The sequence below is a fragment of the Balaenoptera musculus genome, chromosome 5, assembly GCF_009873245.2.
Source record: "Balaenoptera musculus isolate JJ_BM4_2016_0621 chromosome 5, mBalMus1.pri.v3, whole genome shotgun sequence".
Lineage (NCBI taxonomy): Eukaryota > Metazoa > Chordata > Mammalia > Artiodactyla > Balaenopteridae > Balaenoptera > Balaenoptera musculus.
The window spans coordinates 231141-246072 of NC_045789.1; the positions used below are offsets into that span (position 1 = coordinate 231141).

Below are 14932 nucleotides of genomic sequence, written 5' to 3' on the forward strand. Positions count from 1 at the left end.
TGGTATTGTAATTTTTATGAATGAATATTTAATATTATCTACTATACTCTCCTTTATTATCTTCAAGTTGTACAGAACTGGATCCACAGAGGTTCTCTATTTTAGGGGCGGGATGGGGAGAAGAGGTGATGAAGTAATCTGACCCTATAGTCAAAGTTATATTTGGATTAAAGTGCTTCAGTTAATTTGCTCAGCTTTTTGCAAACAGCAGTGAGCACACTATGGCCTGTGGGCCCAGTGCAGCCTGTTTTTATGGGAACACGTCCATGCCCGGCCCTCTGTGTATCTGCTGTGGCTGCATTCCCGCCAGCGATGGTGGAGTGGAGCCACTGACTGCAGAGCTGAAGTGACCTATGGCCCTTTACAGGAAGGTTTGACCCTGATCTACAGTATGTGTGAGGACAGGAATTAGTAAACAGGAACAGTGATGTTGAGATACATCAAAGACTGAGAAACAGACACTTGTAGAATTGACTCTTAAACGAAGCCTGCTTGAGAGCCCTAGATCTGCAGGTTTTTCAGAATCCAAGTAACCGTTCCTGCATCACCAGGTTACCTTTGGGCCACTCAGCAGCCCGCGGACAGAGGCAGTGCCCTCTTCTCTGCCCGCAGAGTAAGGTTTCTGCTCCTGAATGCGGAGGATCTTCCTCTGAACCTTCTGAAGATTAGTAAGTGACGTGTGATCACAGACTTGGGGTTTGACTTTAAGAAACAGAGAGTCACTTACATCTGGAACTTTGAAAAAATGACACAAATGAACTTATTTACAAAACAGAAACAGACTCACAGACATAGAAAACAAACTTATGGTTACCAGAGGGGGAAGGCGGGGGGGCAGGGATAAATTAGGAGTTTGGGATTAACATACACACACTACTATATAGGTAACCAACAAGGATCTACTGTATAGCACAGAGAACTCTACTCAATATTTTGTAACAACCTATAAGGGGAAATAATCTGAAAAAATAGATACATATGTGTATAACTGAGTCACTTTGCTGAAACTAACGCAACATTGTAAATCAACTATAGTCCAATATAACATAAAAATTAAAGAAAAAAGAAAAAAAGAAAAAGAAACAGAGAGTCCCGGCAGCTTCTTCTGGCCACTCAGCATCCGTCATCTTCCTCAAACCTGATAACCCAGCGACACCCCAGGGGCTGTCAGATGTGAATTTAGCTTCCTTATTTGTCCCAGTTTAGGAAGTGAGTTGTCCATTGTTATAAGCTTGTTAGTAACGTATCTGTGACAAATTACAAGCTGATGCTTATACATATTAGGAACATACTGAGAGCACTGAGGGGCACAGAAAAGACAAAAAAGTGATCGGACTCCAGTTCCAAAGCCTGAAACAGAAGATTTTTTTTTTTAACATCTTTATTGGAGTATAATTGCTTCACAATGGTGTGCTAGTTTCTGCTCTATACAAGGTGAATCAGCTATACATACACATGACATAAGATTTTATCCCGGATGATTCAAGAACCACCAGCCAGTGAGCAGGAGAATTATGCTCTTCTTTGCTTTCTAATGTAAACTTGAAAACTGTATCTTTAAGATAAACTAATCCTACTGTATAAACTAAGCCTGATTATTTAGAAGCTAGTCTCACTTGGTAAAATATGAGTTTGGGTTCATCGAAAGGCACTGGCTGTGGAGTCAGATGGGCCTACATTTGAACCGTAGTTCTGGCGCTTTCTAGCATTTCCAGTGGAATGACCTAAACTTTGAGCCTCTGGCCCACTGGAGCTAATAATACCTACTCCCAATGGCTGCTGTGCGGCTTCAGTGTAAATACAGAGTTCCCAGCCCTGTACCAGGCACTGAGTAGGGGTTAAGTAACCATGGGTTCTTTTTCACTCTTTTTTTGTGCTTTTTGATTTTCCAAGTATGGAAATAGTTGGTGGACCCAAGTTAATCAAGATCATTGTATTTTTTTGTTTGTTTTTGTTTTTAATAAATTTATTTTCTTTATTTTTATTTTTGGCTGCGTTGGGTCTTCGTTGCTGCTCACGGGCTTTCTCTAGTTGCGGCGAGCGGGGGCTACTCTTCGTTGCGGTGCGCGGGCTTCTCATTGCGGTGGCTTCTCTTGTTGCGGAGCATGGGCTCTAGGCGTGCAGGCTCAGTAGTTGTGGCACGTGGGCTCTAGAGTGCAGGCTCAGTGGTTGTGGTGCACGGGCTTAGTTGCTCTGCGGCATGTGGGATCTTCGCGGACCATGGGTTGAACCCGTGTCCCCTGCACTGGCAGGCGGATTCTTAACCACTGCGCTACCAGGGAAGCCCAAGATCTTTGTACTGTTGAGAAGCTGAATTTACAACCACACGGTTCCAGTGAAAAGTAACTAATGAGACGTGGGTTGTGAATTGTGTGGAGACTCAGTCAGAACATCAACAAAAACAAAAGTAAGAGGGAAAGTCGGCCAGAAGGGCCGTGCGTGTGACTTCAGGGACCCCTAGGAAGAGAGGCTTTCTTGGTTTACCCCGGTGTTGTGTGGATTCGGATCCTGAGACCCTTGCAAATCCAATGGCATGGTCTTAGGAATCAGGAGTTCTTTGAAAAAATATTACGTGTTTTTCATTTTGGTGATATATATATATATATATATTTTTAAAGGAATTCCTTTATTTATTTATTTATTTTTGGCTGTGTTGGGTCTTCGTTTCTGTGCGAGGGCTTTCTCTAGTTGCGGCAAGTGGGGGCCACTCTTCATCGCGGTGCGCGGGCCTCTCACTATCGCGGCCTCTCTTGTTGCGGAGCACAGGCTCCAGACGCGCAGGCTCAGTAGTTGTGGCTCACGGGCCTAGTTGCTCCACGGCATGTGGGATCTTCCCAGACCAGGGCTCGAACCGGTGTCCCCTGCATTGGCAGGCAGATTCTCAACCACTGCGCCACCAGGGAAGCCCAATTTTGGTGATATTTTTAAGTTATTTTACTATTTATAGAGACAAGTATCTTCTTTGCCAGTAATCATTTCAATTAATTTTTTTCATGTAATTCTTTTCATGTAAAAGTCAATGTTTCAGATCTAATCACATATACTTGGGCCTCATTATATACATTTTTTTCTTTAGGTATGTTTAGGAGACATTAGACATGCTATTCTGATTTTTCAGAAAAGACAGCACAATGAGAATGTAGCAGTACCAGCAGTGACATGACATAGATTGAGACTCAGCCTGTGCCGTAAAACCGTAGTGTTTCACTCCTGTGGAATCACACAGGGCCACATGGGCTATAAAAATGAGAATCGGTAGTTTGTGCTAAAGACATTTTGGAGAAAATTGCATTCCGTTTGAAAAATATTAAAATACTAAAAGGAAGTACTAGTATACCAGGATGCATGCGTATGAAATAAAGATCTTTACCAGATGTTCCATCCATGAATTGACATTTGCAGCAGAATTTTTTCTTTACTTGAAAATGACATAGTACTGCACGGTCTTTGCTTTTGCACACCTGCCTTTCTCTGTTTCCCTAGGAGTCCAGAGTCGCTCCTCTTTCTGTCCTGACCTTCTGCTGCCCCTGGACGCTCCAGCCACCAGTGTCCCTGGCCCCGTAAGAACAGCCGCCAGGAGGTGGGCACCATGTTTTGCGCGAAGCTGAAGGACCTGCAGATCACGGGGGACTGCCCCTTCTCGCTGCTGGCCCCGGGCCCGGCCCCCAAAGAGCCCGCGGGCGAGGCGGCGGGGGGCGGGCCCGCAGCTCCGCCCGGCCGGCAGGGCGTCTGTCCCCGCGACCCCGGGGAGAAGCCGCCCGCAGGGCCTCCGCAGAGGAAGAGCAGCCGCAGCCGCGTCTACCTGCACACTTTGGCAGAGAGTATTTGCAAACTGATCTTCCCGGAGGTGAGTGCCTGGCCTTTCGAGATTGTACTGATAATTTGAAAACGGCAAAAGGATGTTTTCCTAAGGAAAATGTGAACACTTGCTTTCTCACTTTCAAGGCTACAGTCGATGTAGACACACGTTTTTTAAAGCAGTCGCTTTCTTAAATTGTGTTCAATTGAACATGTTTAAAATGTTGCATGCCTTTCCAGAGCATCGTGCGCTCTGACAAGCTTCAGGACTCTGAGCAGCAGCTTCTCCCTCTGGCCCCGGCACCCGCGCCTGAAAACGGAAACGCTCAGGGCCCCTGCTCCCTAGGGCCTGCGCGGGCATCAGGTGGCACAATCCACAGCTCTCGCCACCCACAGGACCCGTTTTCTACTTACGGATGCCAAGCTATTTTTTATGGATTCGTTCGCTGTATTTTTAGAGCTAAATTCCTTGAAGGATAACTTATTCCCTGCTGGGTTTTCCTAAGCGCGTCACTGTTCCCTGGCAGCTTGCTGAGGTGGGGAGACCGCCTCACCCTGCTGGTTCAGAGTCTGAAGTCTCCACTCGCGCCGGGCCTGCCCGTGACCCCCACCCGCCCTCAGCTCAGACACGTCTCGATGTAGCTCTGTGGGCTGGCCTGCACCGCCTGATGCCGTTCTGAGGTGTGGAGCGCAGCCCTTAAGGGAATCCTGGAAAGACCGGTGCTGTCAGGCCTCCCTTACATGTGGAACCTTAAGAACAACGACAGCAACCCGTAGAAAGCAGAGACCGGCGGTTAGAAGATGAATGAGTGCTCGGGGGTGGCGTGCAGCGCAGTCACTGCACCTGGCACTGCTGCTGGCTGATGTGTAGGAAAGCCGTTAGGCAAATCCTGGGAGCTCTCGGCACAAGGAGACGTTGGTTTTCTTCTTTCTTTCTGTTCTCTTTACTGTAGCTATATGAGAAGGTGGATGTTAGCTGAACCTATTGTGGTAATTATTTCACACTCTATGTAAATCAAGCCATCATGCTGTGCCCTGTAAACTTAGACAGTGATGTATGTCAATTATTTCTCAATAAGGTGGGGGGGAAAAGAACTCTGGGGACAGAGCACAGACCAGGTAAAATGTCTTTGGAATGGATGGGGCATGTGGAGGGTTCCTTGCCCCCTGGGGTCAAAGAGAAGAGCTACTGAAAGGCTTCATGGTGTGTCTTCGTCCCTCTGTCAGTGTTCACGGTTTTATATAAATTCGCATCAACTGGGAGACTGGGGATTGATGTGATCAAGCTCCAGCTCTCGTCATCCACGGATGGTTTTTAATTGACTCCACACCAGCCCTGTGCCTGTGTGAAGCACTGAAGAACCACAGACTGGTGACTTTTAGGAGTGGAAGGGACGTCAGAGATAAACTTGTTTCACTCCCGAGAAGGACTAGAGAGGCTAAGTGACTTGACCAAAGTCACACAGCTTTGGAAGGATAGAGCAATTACTGCTGTCAACAATATGGACTCGAGTGACAAAGAAGAGACTTGAACTGAAGCTTGAAGGATGGATAAATCAGAATTAGCAGGAAGTTGAGGGGACTTAACGTCAAATATAAAGAAACACAGTAGCACTTTGGTTCGCGGCCTCTGAGATGGAAATATTTCATTATTCTCGCCCTGCTCGTCACTCGCAGCCGGCTTTGGCTGGCGTGAGGGACGTAGCCCTTCGCAGGCGGGGGGTAGGCATTACAGTCTGGGAAGTGGTTGGTACTCTCATTTCCAGACAGAGGAAAGATGCACAGGGACGGACAGATGGTGAGGACGGACGGCTGGAGACCTTCCATGCTTTCCCTGGGTCTTGTCATTACCATGGTGGCTTCATTATTCTGTTTGATAAATTTTGAGTTCCTACAGTAGAAGTCATGCACATGTTGGAACCTCTTTTAAAAACATTCTGAACACCAAACATATATGTTCCTGTTTTCCTTTTCTTTACTTAGAAGGATCTGTGTTGTTTGTTCGTGAGCTCACAGGAATAATCATCAAGGTTTGACTGCGCTGTCATGTAGCAGGGAAGGCGAGGATGTAGGCCTTCCAAGAGGCAGGAGGTGACCCTTGGCATCAAGGACCAGGACCCTTTTCCCACAACTGAGGCCATTTTCATTAAAACAGGGAACGTCCCAGGGCCGTGTAGTAAACAACCTAGATTACTTCATCCCCTGTCCGAACATCTACGTGTCTTTGATTAACTAGGACTTTTCTTTTTAATCGATTCTTTTTAAGTCGACAGATTTAATGCTTAGCCTACTGTTCAATTTCAGTTCTATCAGTAACCCAAAGGAAGAGACTCCAAATAGTATTTGATGGCACCCTAGTTCTTGCTTTCGATAATCAGATTTAACTCCCCAATTATGTTTTATGGGGTGACAGGTATATCCTTAGCAGATTTAGAGTGGGAGATGGCTTTCCAGAGTTGTGGAATCGTAGGTTACAGAAGTCTTTTTGCTCATCTAATGCAAACTTTTCATTAGTTTGAAGAAATTGACACATAAAAGGCCACTTGCTTTAAGTAAAAGATAACTGAGGAGACGAAATGTTCTCTGTACCTCATTCGTAATCTGTTGCTCTTTCTGTTACATTGTTAGCTGATTCTTCTTGAATATTCTCCCCAGTAATCCTATAAGCTCCTCAGGCAGAATGTCTTTAAAGAAATTATGATATGGTATTAGCCACAGTTGTAGCAAATCAGAACCCACTTCCTGAATTGAATCAATTGAGTCAGACATGCTTATATAAAGGATATCATCCCAAATCCAAGACCTTGTGAGATTAAGAGGGTCTGAGGGGACTCCTGAAATCTCTAAATGTGCTGCAAAATATTGGGTTGCAAGAAGCAAAAAGAGAAGCAGTTTTACAGCATCCTTATGCGGGAAATATCCTTGGTCTAGAAAATCATTAAAAACTGTAGAAAACACTCCATCCCAGCTCCTGCCATACTTAAAACCTTTCAATGACTTTTCATTGCTCTAACATAAAAATAAACTTTCTTAATATAGCCTCCAGGCCAAAAAAAAAAAAAAAAAACTGTAGAAAAGTTAAAAATCAACTGAAATAGCAACATATCCATAAACCAGACCAATGAAATTCCATTCAGAGTGTTCCCAACAATATTGCATCAAACAGCAGTTGTACCTGAAGTATTAATATATGAGTATCCTCTAGGGCTGTCCTGCAGTGATTGATTCCGTGTCATGAGGCCTGGGGTCTCAGGAAAGTTGAGGCCTTCTCGTGGATTTCTTGTGAACTGCGTCATCTCAGGGTCTAGGCTCAGGTTGTATTGTAGAAGCCCTAGCACCAAGGTAGGAAACTATGCACCAGCAGCATTTACCAATGCATGTTTTGTCTGAAAAGCTTGTTGGTTTTGTTTTGTCTTGTTCTGAATTTATAACAATTTTCCAGAGGTGCAATGGTGGGTGATGAAAGTAGACAGAAAAGCCTGGTAAGCCGCAATATCACCAGCTTATGCTACTACAGCTTGGCTAGGACTTTGGAACTTTCTTCTTTAGAAAAACAAATTCTTTTTTTTTTTTTTTTATTTTATTGAAGTACAGTTGATTTACAATGTTGTGTTAGTTTCAGGTGACAGCATAGTGATTCAGTCATCCATATGCATGTATCCATTCTTCTTCAGATTCTTTTCCCGTATAGGTCATTACGGAGCATTGAGTAGAGTTCCCTGTGCTGTACAGCAGGTCCTAAGTTCTGATTCAACATGGAAAGTCAGGAAGACACCTGTTCCACAAACCCCAGCAATGAGAGAGGGACCATTTCTCCTTTCTTACAATGGCAGCATATATGCTAGGAGGAAAGGACTAGAAAAAGAAGTTCCTGGTGGCAGTGGGAAGGAAATGAAAGACCAGGAAGAATACAGACTGGCAAGGATAAAACCATGTACCTGGTGTTTTAACCGAAAGGTCAAGAGGAGAGAGAAGGCTGGTGTCTCAAGTAGCGCTCGGGGCGAGGAAGGAAAAAGTCTTTGGTGCCAGAACTGGATGGATTCTCTTTTCTCATTGCTCATCCAAAGTTCCTGGTCAGAGCAGCAATTCATATATAAACAAATGTAATCAAATTATTTTAAATTGGAAACAATCTAAATCCATTTTTGAACAAGCGGAAAGAGTAACACCTCTGTACTGGCTTATATCTCCTCACTGATAGAAATGTTATAGACCAAGCCTTCAAGACTGAACAGCTGATGGGGTGCGGGGATGATGGTCATTCATTCATTCATTCATCCCATCACTGTGTAGCGAGCATTTCCTGTGGCCAGGTACTGTCTAGGTGCTGGACATGCAGTAGTGAGCAAAACAGGTATTCCCTGCCCTTTTGGAGTCTCTATTCTAGTGGAGAAGACAGAAAATGAGAAACAAATGTCAGGTAGCAAATGCTTGAAAGACAGGCTCGTGCAGAGGCAGTGACCCTCATTACACTGCTGACTCCTCTTCCCCTATGAACAGGTTTTACGGAAAGATGGATGGGGTTGAGCTGAAACTGGCAGTCTCATATACAACTGATAAGAGTGCCAACTGCTACAAACTTTTATGAAATTAATTTGGAAAGAGCTACTGAAAATTAAAAATCCACAGACTTTAAGGATTTCACTGAAAAAACTATAGCTTATGGACATAAAAAGCAGTATATGAGAGGGGAAAAAAAGGCCCTTGAGAAACTGAAGATTCTTGAGCACCCCCGGCTGATCTGCCTCATTTACTGTCTTGGGTTTAATGTTCCCTTCCTCCTTCCCCGATTCAAGGACTCTGAGGAACAGGCCGCCATTTCTCTTCCTAAACCCGTTCCCCACCTGCCAGGCATCTGGCCCTTGGTCAGAATCTGCCCACTGTTCCAGCCCTTCTTTCCTCCTGAGGCAGATGTGTGCTCTCTCTCCTTACCGGAACCATCAGAAAAATGGTTCTACGTGGTAAATCTAAGTTCTCCTTTATTTCTTTTCAGCACTTGCATTTTCTTTCAAGAAATTTCACATTTCTTTTCTAAGCTCTATATGCTCTTTAAAAACCAAAAGTTCTGGGGCTTCCCTGGTGGCACAGTGGTTAAGAATCTATCTGCCAATGCAGGGGACACGGTTCCCAGGGTTCGAGCCCTGGCCTGGGAAGATCCCAAATTCCGCGGAGCAACTAAGCCCATGCGCCACAACTACTGAGCCCGCGCTCTAGAGCCCGTGAGCCACAACTACTGAGCCCGTGTGTCACAACTACTGAGCCCGCGCTCTAGAGCCCGTGAGCCACAACTACTGAGCCCGCGTGTCACAACTACTGAGTCTGCGTGCCTAGAGCCTGTGCTCCACAACAAGAGAAGCCACTGCAATGAGAAGGCCGTGCACCGCAACGAAGAGTAGTCCCCGCTCGCCGCAACTAGAGAAAGCCTGTGCACAGCAACGAAGATCCAACGCGGCCAAAAATAAATAAATAAATTTTAAAAAAACACCAAAATTTCTTTTCATAACTCGTTTCATTAAAACAGAAGCTTGGTCTATTTTGCTTAACTTTACTGTCTCACTTGACCAGTGGAAATTCCAAGAGAAATATAAATAGTTCTCAAGGAAAAAGGAATTTCACAACTTGGGATATAGCCAGAGAATTCTCCACTGTCCTCTGGGTAAACTACACACAGAACTGGTGGCTATACACACATAGATACATATGATTTTTTTACGGAATGCAAAGAAATTACCAGTGCTTTACGTCCACTTATCAACAAGCTGTTAAGAGAGATTAATAGTATTGAAACCAGTGTTTAAAACCATGCAGGCTTATGTACAACTATTTTGCAATCTAGGAAGATTCATGAGATACTCAGAAATCAATAGAAGAGAAGAACACTGCAAGTATTTGGTGAAGATTATTCGTTCAAAGAAAGGAAATGAGTGCAAGTTCGGGGAAATCCGAGATTTGTTTCGATCAGTGATCAACTGACCTTGGTGACAGATTGGATTTAAGGGATAAAAGAAAGGGGAGAGACACACTCGGGAGTTTTCTAGAGCAGGACACGTAAACCGTACATGAGACAGAAATGTGGCTTTGTGGGGAGGGTGGCGGTCACTGGGGTGGCTGGCGTGGGGCTGTGGAAGGAGTGGGAGTCTCTTGGCTTGAACGCCCCTGAGACTGAAGTCCTGGCCACACACCCAAGGGGTTTCCGGCCCCCGAGGAAGGGGTGCCCGCGACTCCTCCCCGAAGGCTTGACTTCACCAAGCCAGGCCTCCCGTTTGATTCCAGCTCAGTGGCCGTCAGTGAGCCGCCCACCGAGGGCAAAGCCCACATCCAGACGTGAGTGAGTCTGAGAGCTTTGCTTCTCCCCAAGAGTGAAAAGCCCACAGAAAATCTATCCCCTTTTCCACAGTGTCAATTCACTACACTTATTAAAGTAACTGCTTCTGCTTCTTCATAAGGAGCTTTCAGCCCCAATTTTCTGTAAAGTATGTATCTTCAAGAATATGATTGTTTAAGGGAATGTTTAAAACTTTTCCTTCAATTTTCAGTTTGAGCGGCTGAACCTTGCCCTTCAGAGAACACTGGCAAAACACAAAATAAAGGAAAGCAGGTAAGTTGAATCACTTTAGTTGCATGAATCTCCTGTTGCAACCGCTGACACAGCTACTAATAGCCAACACTGAGTGACGTATGCATGTGTTCTGAATCATTTTGGTATGCCGGGAACGGGGCTAAACGTTTTAGCTACCACTCATATGAAAGCAAGTGTATTCATTTTTCACATTTTATATATCACTAAGCTCAGGTTCCTGTAAAATATCTGGGATCGTATAGCTGTTTAGGCAAAGGCAGAACTGAGTTTCAAGCCTGGGTTTTTCAGAGCCCATGATTTTAAGCATGTTGCCCTGTGCTGTTGCTTTTAATAAGCTCCCAGAAGGCCTGTTCTTTCCTAGCAGGGGATAGCTTCTGAAATGTTTTACAAAGGTAAGGCATGGGTCAGAGCAGAGTCCTCGCTTGAAGAACACAGCCGAAAGGCTGGGGCCTGCCTGGCCCTCCCCCATAGCCTCGACCACAGGTTAAGCTTTCCGCTCCTGCATCAGGAGGACGGGAAAGGATACAGGAGCCAGAGGAGGGCCACTCAGGGGTCTGGGGCAGCTGGGGCAGTCCTCAGGGAGGTGTTTCGGCATTTTCCTAACTGGTTCGGCTATACTGGTGTGCGAATACCACTTCCGTTTATACTTTGTTCTTCTACTCTGTCTTTGAAATTTTCTTTAAGAAAGCTTTCTGTAGCGGTTTCATATATAAGGTAATTTTTTTTTAAAAAAACAACCTGACTTTTAGAGTTCATTTTAAAAATACATCTCAGCTCATTTACTGCCAGTGGATAACTTGATTTGGCCTTGTTTTGGTTTTCCTGAAATCAAAGGATTATTTCATGTGCAAATAATACAATAAACACTTGAGTTCAAATTTTCAGAACTGAGCTTGGAAGTTTTGCAATCCAGTATCATTGTCGGGAATATTTGATAAGTTCATTCATCTGTCTGCTGCTCAGGAGTGGATAATCTGCTCTGCGGATTATCTGGGCTGAATTTCCCTTGCTGACTAACTGGGCCCAGACTGTAGGCAGCAGGCAAAGCCAAGAAGGGGTCAGAGACAGGTCCAAAAGAGAGAGTGTGAATCTGTGTGTCTGACAGAAGCTGTGTTTACAGAGTGATATGGAAAGCATTCCAGAACGCCTCTGACCTTAATTCTCAGTCAGGCTGATAAGATAGCCAACAAGTCCTGTAGCTGTGCTACTGTGTCTGTCTGCCTAGGGCTTTGGCAGACAGTTTACTCAGAATTTATTCTCAGGGCCTTGTGTCCTGAAATGTGCCTAAGCTAGATGCAGATATTCAGTTAGGATGTGTTCCCAGAGATGTATCTCTTTAAAAAAAAATTCTCAAAACTTAAAAAAATTATTTTATTTGGAAATTTTAAAAAATCTTTTACCCCTTCCCTGACTTCTTAAAGAGTTGATCTCACTTTTAAATTGTCCTAATCACTATTCCACTGTTGAAATAGGATGAAGGACCTTTTTTCTTCTGAGACTGCCTGCTGATAAGCTAAATGGCTTCTCTCTGCTTTCCTTCTTTAGTTCTTTGGGACACTGGGCCTTCCTCCCCATCTTTCTGGCAGGTCAGCTGCTGTTTCTACCGCAGTCAGTTTGCTGCCTGCTGAGGGTACCTTAACTGCCCCGTCCGCCACCTTTGTTAAGTGAATGAGTTTTAGTACAGCCGTTACGATACCTCTTTGGGTTGGTTGCACAGAGAGCTTTTGGTTTGTTTCTTTTTCTAGGACCTTTTGATCACATCACAGCATCATGTGTGAACTTGTGGCTGGTTATGTGTGTCTCTGTGTACAACATATGCACATTTGCTGGTGTCCATGCAGGCTTACACCTTCTCGTTTTTTAATTTTTTTTGAGGGTAAAGGGAGGGAGCTTATTTTGTTTTTTGGGTTTTTTCAAAATAAATTTATTTATTTATTTATTTTTGGCTGCGTTGGGTCTTCGTTTCTGCGCTTGGACTTTCTCTAGTTGCGGCAAGTGGGGGCTGCTCTTCGTTGCGGTGCGCGGGCTTCTCATTGCAGTGGCTTCTCTTGTTGTGGAGCACGGGCTCTAGGTGCACCGGCTTCAGTAGCTGTGGCGCGTGGGCTCAGTAGTTGTGGCTCGCGGGCTCTAGAGCGCAGGCTCAGTAGTTGTGGCGCACGGGCTTAGTTGCTCCGTGGCATGTGGGATCTTCCCGGACCAGGGCTCGAACCCGCGTGCCCTGCATTGGCAGGTGGATTCTTAACCACTGCGCCACCGGGGAAGTCCCAGGGAGCTTATTCTGAATCTCACTCTGTGTTGTTTGGATGAGCTAAGCTTTGCTGGGAGTTAGCAGAAGAGGTCTCTGGGCAGCTTTCCTCTCATTCTTTACAAAAAAAAAACAGAAGCTGCTTAAGGGAGAGGAAGGAGCAAATCTAAAGGCTGAAAACGTAACATAATATGTAACAAAGGGTTGGGGGGTCTCTAGATTCAAACCAGATGTAATTCAAATTATGTAGATAAGAACATATAGAAATTATATATTTCTAGTAACCTAGTATTTTAAATAATTATAAGCAGTATACCTTTATGCGATCAAGTAGCCAACAGAGCAATTTTCCTTCTCAAAATTGTTTCCTTTTGAAACTTCTCTACATGTATCATGCTGTACTGAAATCTGTTTAACATGTTAAATTCATGCCTATTTCCTCTTGGCTTGTCTAATGGCAAGCTGAACCACAAGTAGAACTTGGGTGTCTTTTAATACACTTCAGTAGTTTGGCAAATTTGGTCATAATCAGTCATCACTATCAGAAATCATCAATTAGGCAAACATGAATCAACAAGTTGTCCAGCTGAAATTACAAAAACCTTCTATCAGTCAAAATGTATGCTATTATATTATCAACTTTTGTGCTACATAAAGCAGTGCAGAAATTGAATAAGGAATAGATTTCTTTAGTTACTAATTTTTATTTATTTTTTTTTTTTTTTATTTTTTTTTTTTTTTAAACATCTTTATTGAAGTATAATTGCCTTACAATAGTGTGTTAGCTTCTGCTTTATAACAAAGTGAATCAGTTATACATATACAATATGTTCCCACTTCTCTTCCCTCTTGCATCTCCCTCCCTCCCACCCTCCCCATCCCACCCCTCTAGGTGGTCACAAAGCACCGAGCTGATCTCCCTGTGCTATGCGGCTGCTTCCCACTAGCTATCTATTTTACATTTGGTAGTGTATATATGTCCATGACACTCTCTTACCCTGTCACATCTCACCCCACCCCCTCCCCATATCCTCAAGTCCATTCTCTAGTAGGTCTGTGTCTTTATTCCCGTCTTGCCACTAGGTTCTTCATGGCCTTTTTTTTTTTTTTTCCCTTAGATTCCGTATATATGTGTTAGCATACTGTATTTGTTTTTCTCTTTCTGACTTACTTCACTCTGTATGACAGACTCTAACTCCATCCACCTCATTACAAATACCTCCATTTCATTTCTTTTTATGGCTGAGTAATATTCCATTGTATATATGTGCCACATCTTCTTTATCCATTCATCTGTCGATGGACATTTAGGTTGCTTCCAGGTCCTGGCTATTGTAAACAGAGCTGCAATGAACATTGTGGTACATGACACTTTTTGACCTATGGTTTTCTCAGGGTATATGCCCAGTAGTGGGATTGCTGGGTACTAATTTTTATGTAAGATCAAGGATAAAAGTTTAATGTGATGATGTCTGAGAGTTAAATATATAGAACCAAAAACTCAAAAGCAGGAGGTACTATGTATTTGCTTTAGAAAATAATTAAGAACTTACTTAAAAGTGAAATCCCTCAGTAGAGAGATTTTTCTTCTTGGTTGGTTGGGTTATCAGAAAACCCCATGCTGATTTATCATCATCTTTTCCTGGCCATTTCATACCACTGGTTTTCTGCCAGTACAGCCTCTATACTATTAGCCAATGTGAAGTTAGCTTCAAAGGTAAATATACTTTATAAGAAATGATGAAACACTCTAAATCAGGTATATTCGGGGGTTTTCCAACATTGTTTTGGGTTTGTACATGTCACTGCTCCTTTCCTGTAAACTTGACAGTCAAGATTTGCCTCTACAGAAAAGGTAATTTAAATTATTTTCCGTCATCATTTCTGTATGTTATAATCTGAAATTTTAGCATTCACTTGTCAGTTTATAATTTAAGATATTGAAATAATTTCAGGAAATTTTTGGAAAGAGAAGACTTTGAAAAAATAATGGCAGACCAAGCGATTGCAGCAGGTAATAGAATTAAGTATATGCAATTAGGAAATAATTATACTTGTAGAACTAATGTTTTACCTGTAAACAAAGATTTTCTATTCCTAGAAAATATTTACCTGGAGAACTAGTATTTTCTTTAAAATATTCATATTTATTGGTCGGTAGCTTCCAGCGTGAAATGTTCAATATCATGTTTTGTGTTAACACAAAGAATAACTCTTTTTCGTACAATATGTCTTTGTTTGACCTCAAGTATTTCCTCTTCTTACAATGTTTATTTGCTGAGAAGTAGATAAAGCTGCGTGGGAGGCTG

General features: G+C 43.4%; 1 protein-coding gene across 4 annotated transcripts in view; it reads left to right on the forward strand.

The window, feature by feature from the left end:
- GUCY1A1 (guanylate cyclase 1 soluble subunit alpha 1) overlaps positions 1 to 14932 on the forward strand; it is a 60716-nt gene that overhangs the window by 26348 nt on the left and 19436 nt on the right. For 2 of the 4 annotated variants that reach the window (XM_036853542.1, XM_036853541.1), the window contains exons 2-4: positions 3484 to 3847; positions 10335 to 10396; positions 14579 to 14637. In XM_036853542.1, the coding sequence (XP_036709437.1) occupies positions 3590 to 3847; positions 10335 to 10396; positions 14579 to 14637 (379 nt within the window). In that variant the 5' untranslated portion in view covers positions 3484 to 3589. Of the gene's footprint in view, positions 1 to 3483; positions 3848 to 9989; positions 10127 to 10334; positions 10397 to 14578; positions 14638 to 14932 lie in introns of those variants that run through there. The other 2 variants (XM_036853543.1, XM_036853544.1) reach the window with 2 other exon arrangements.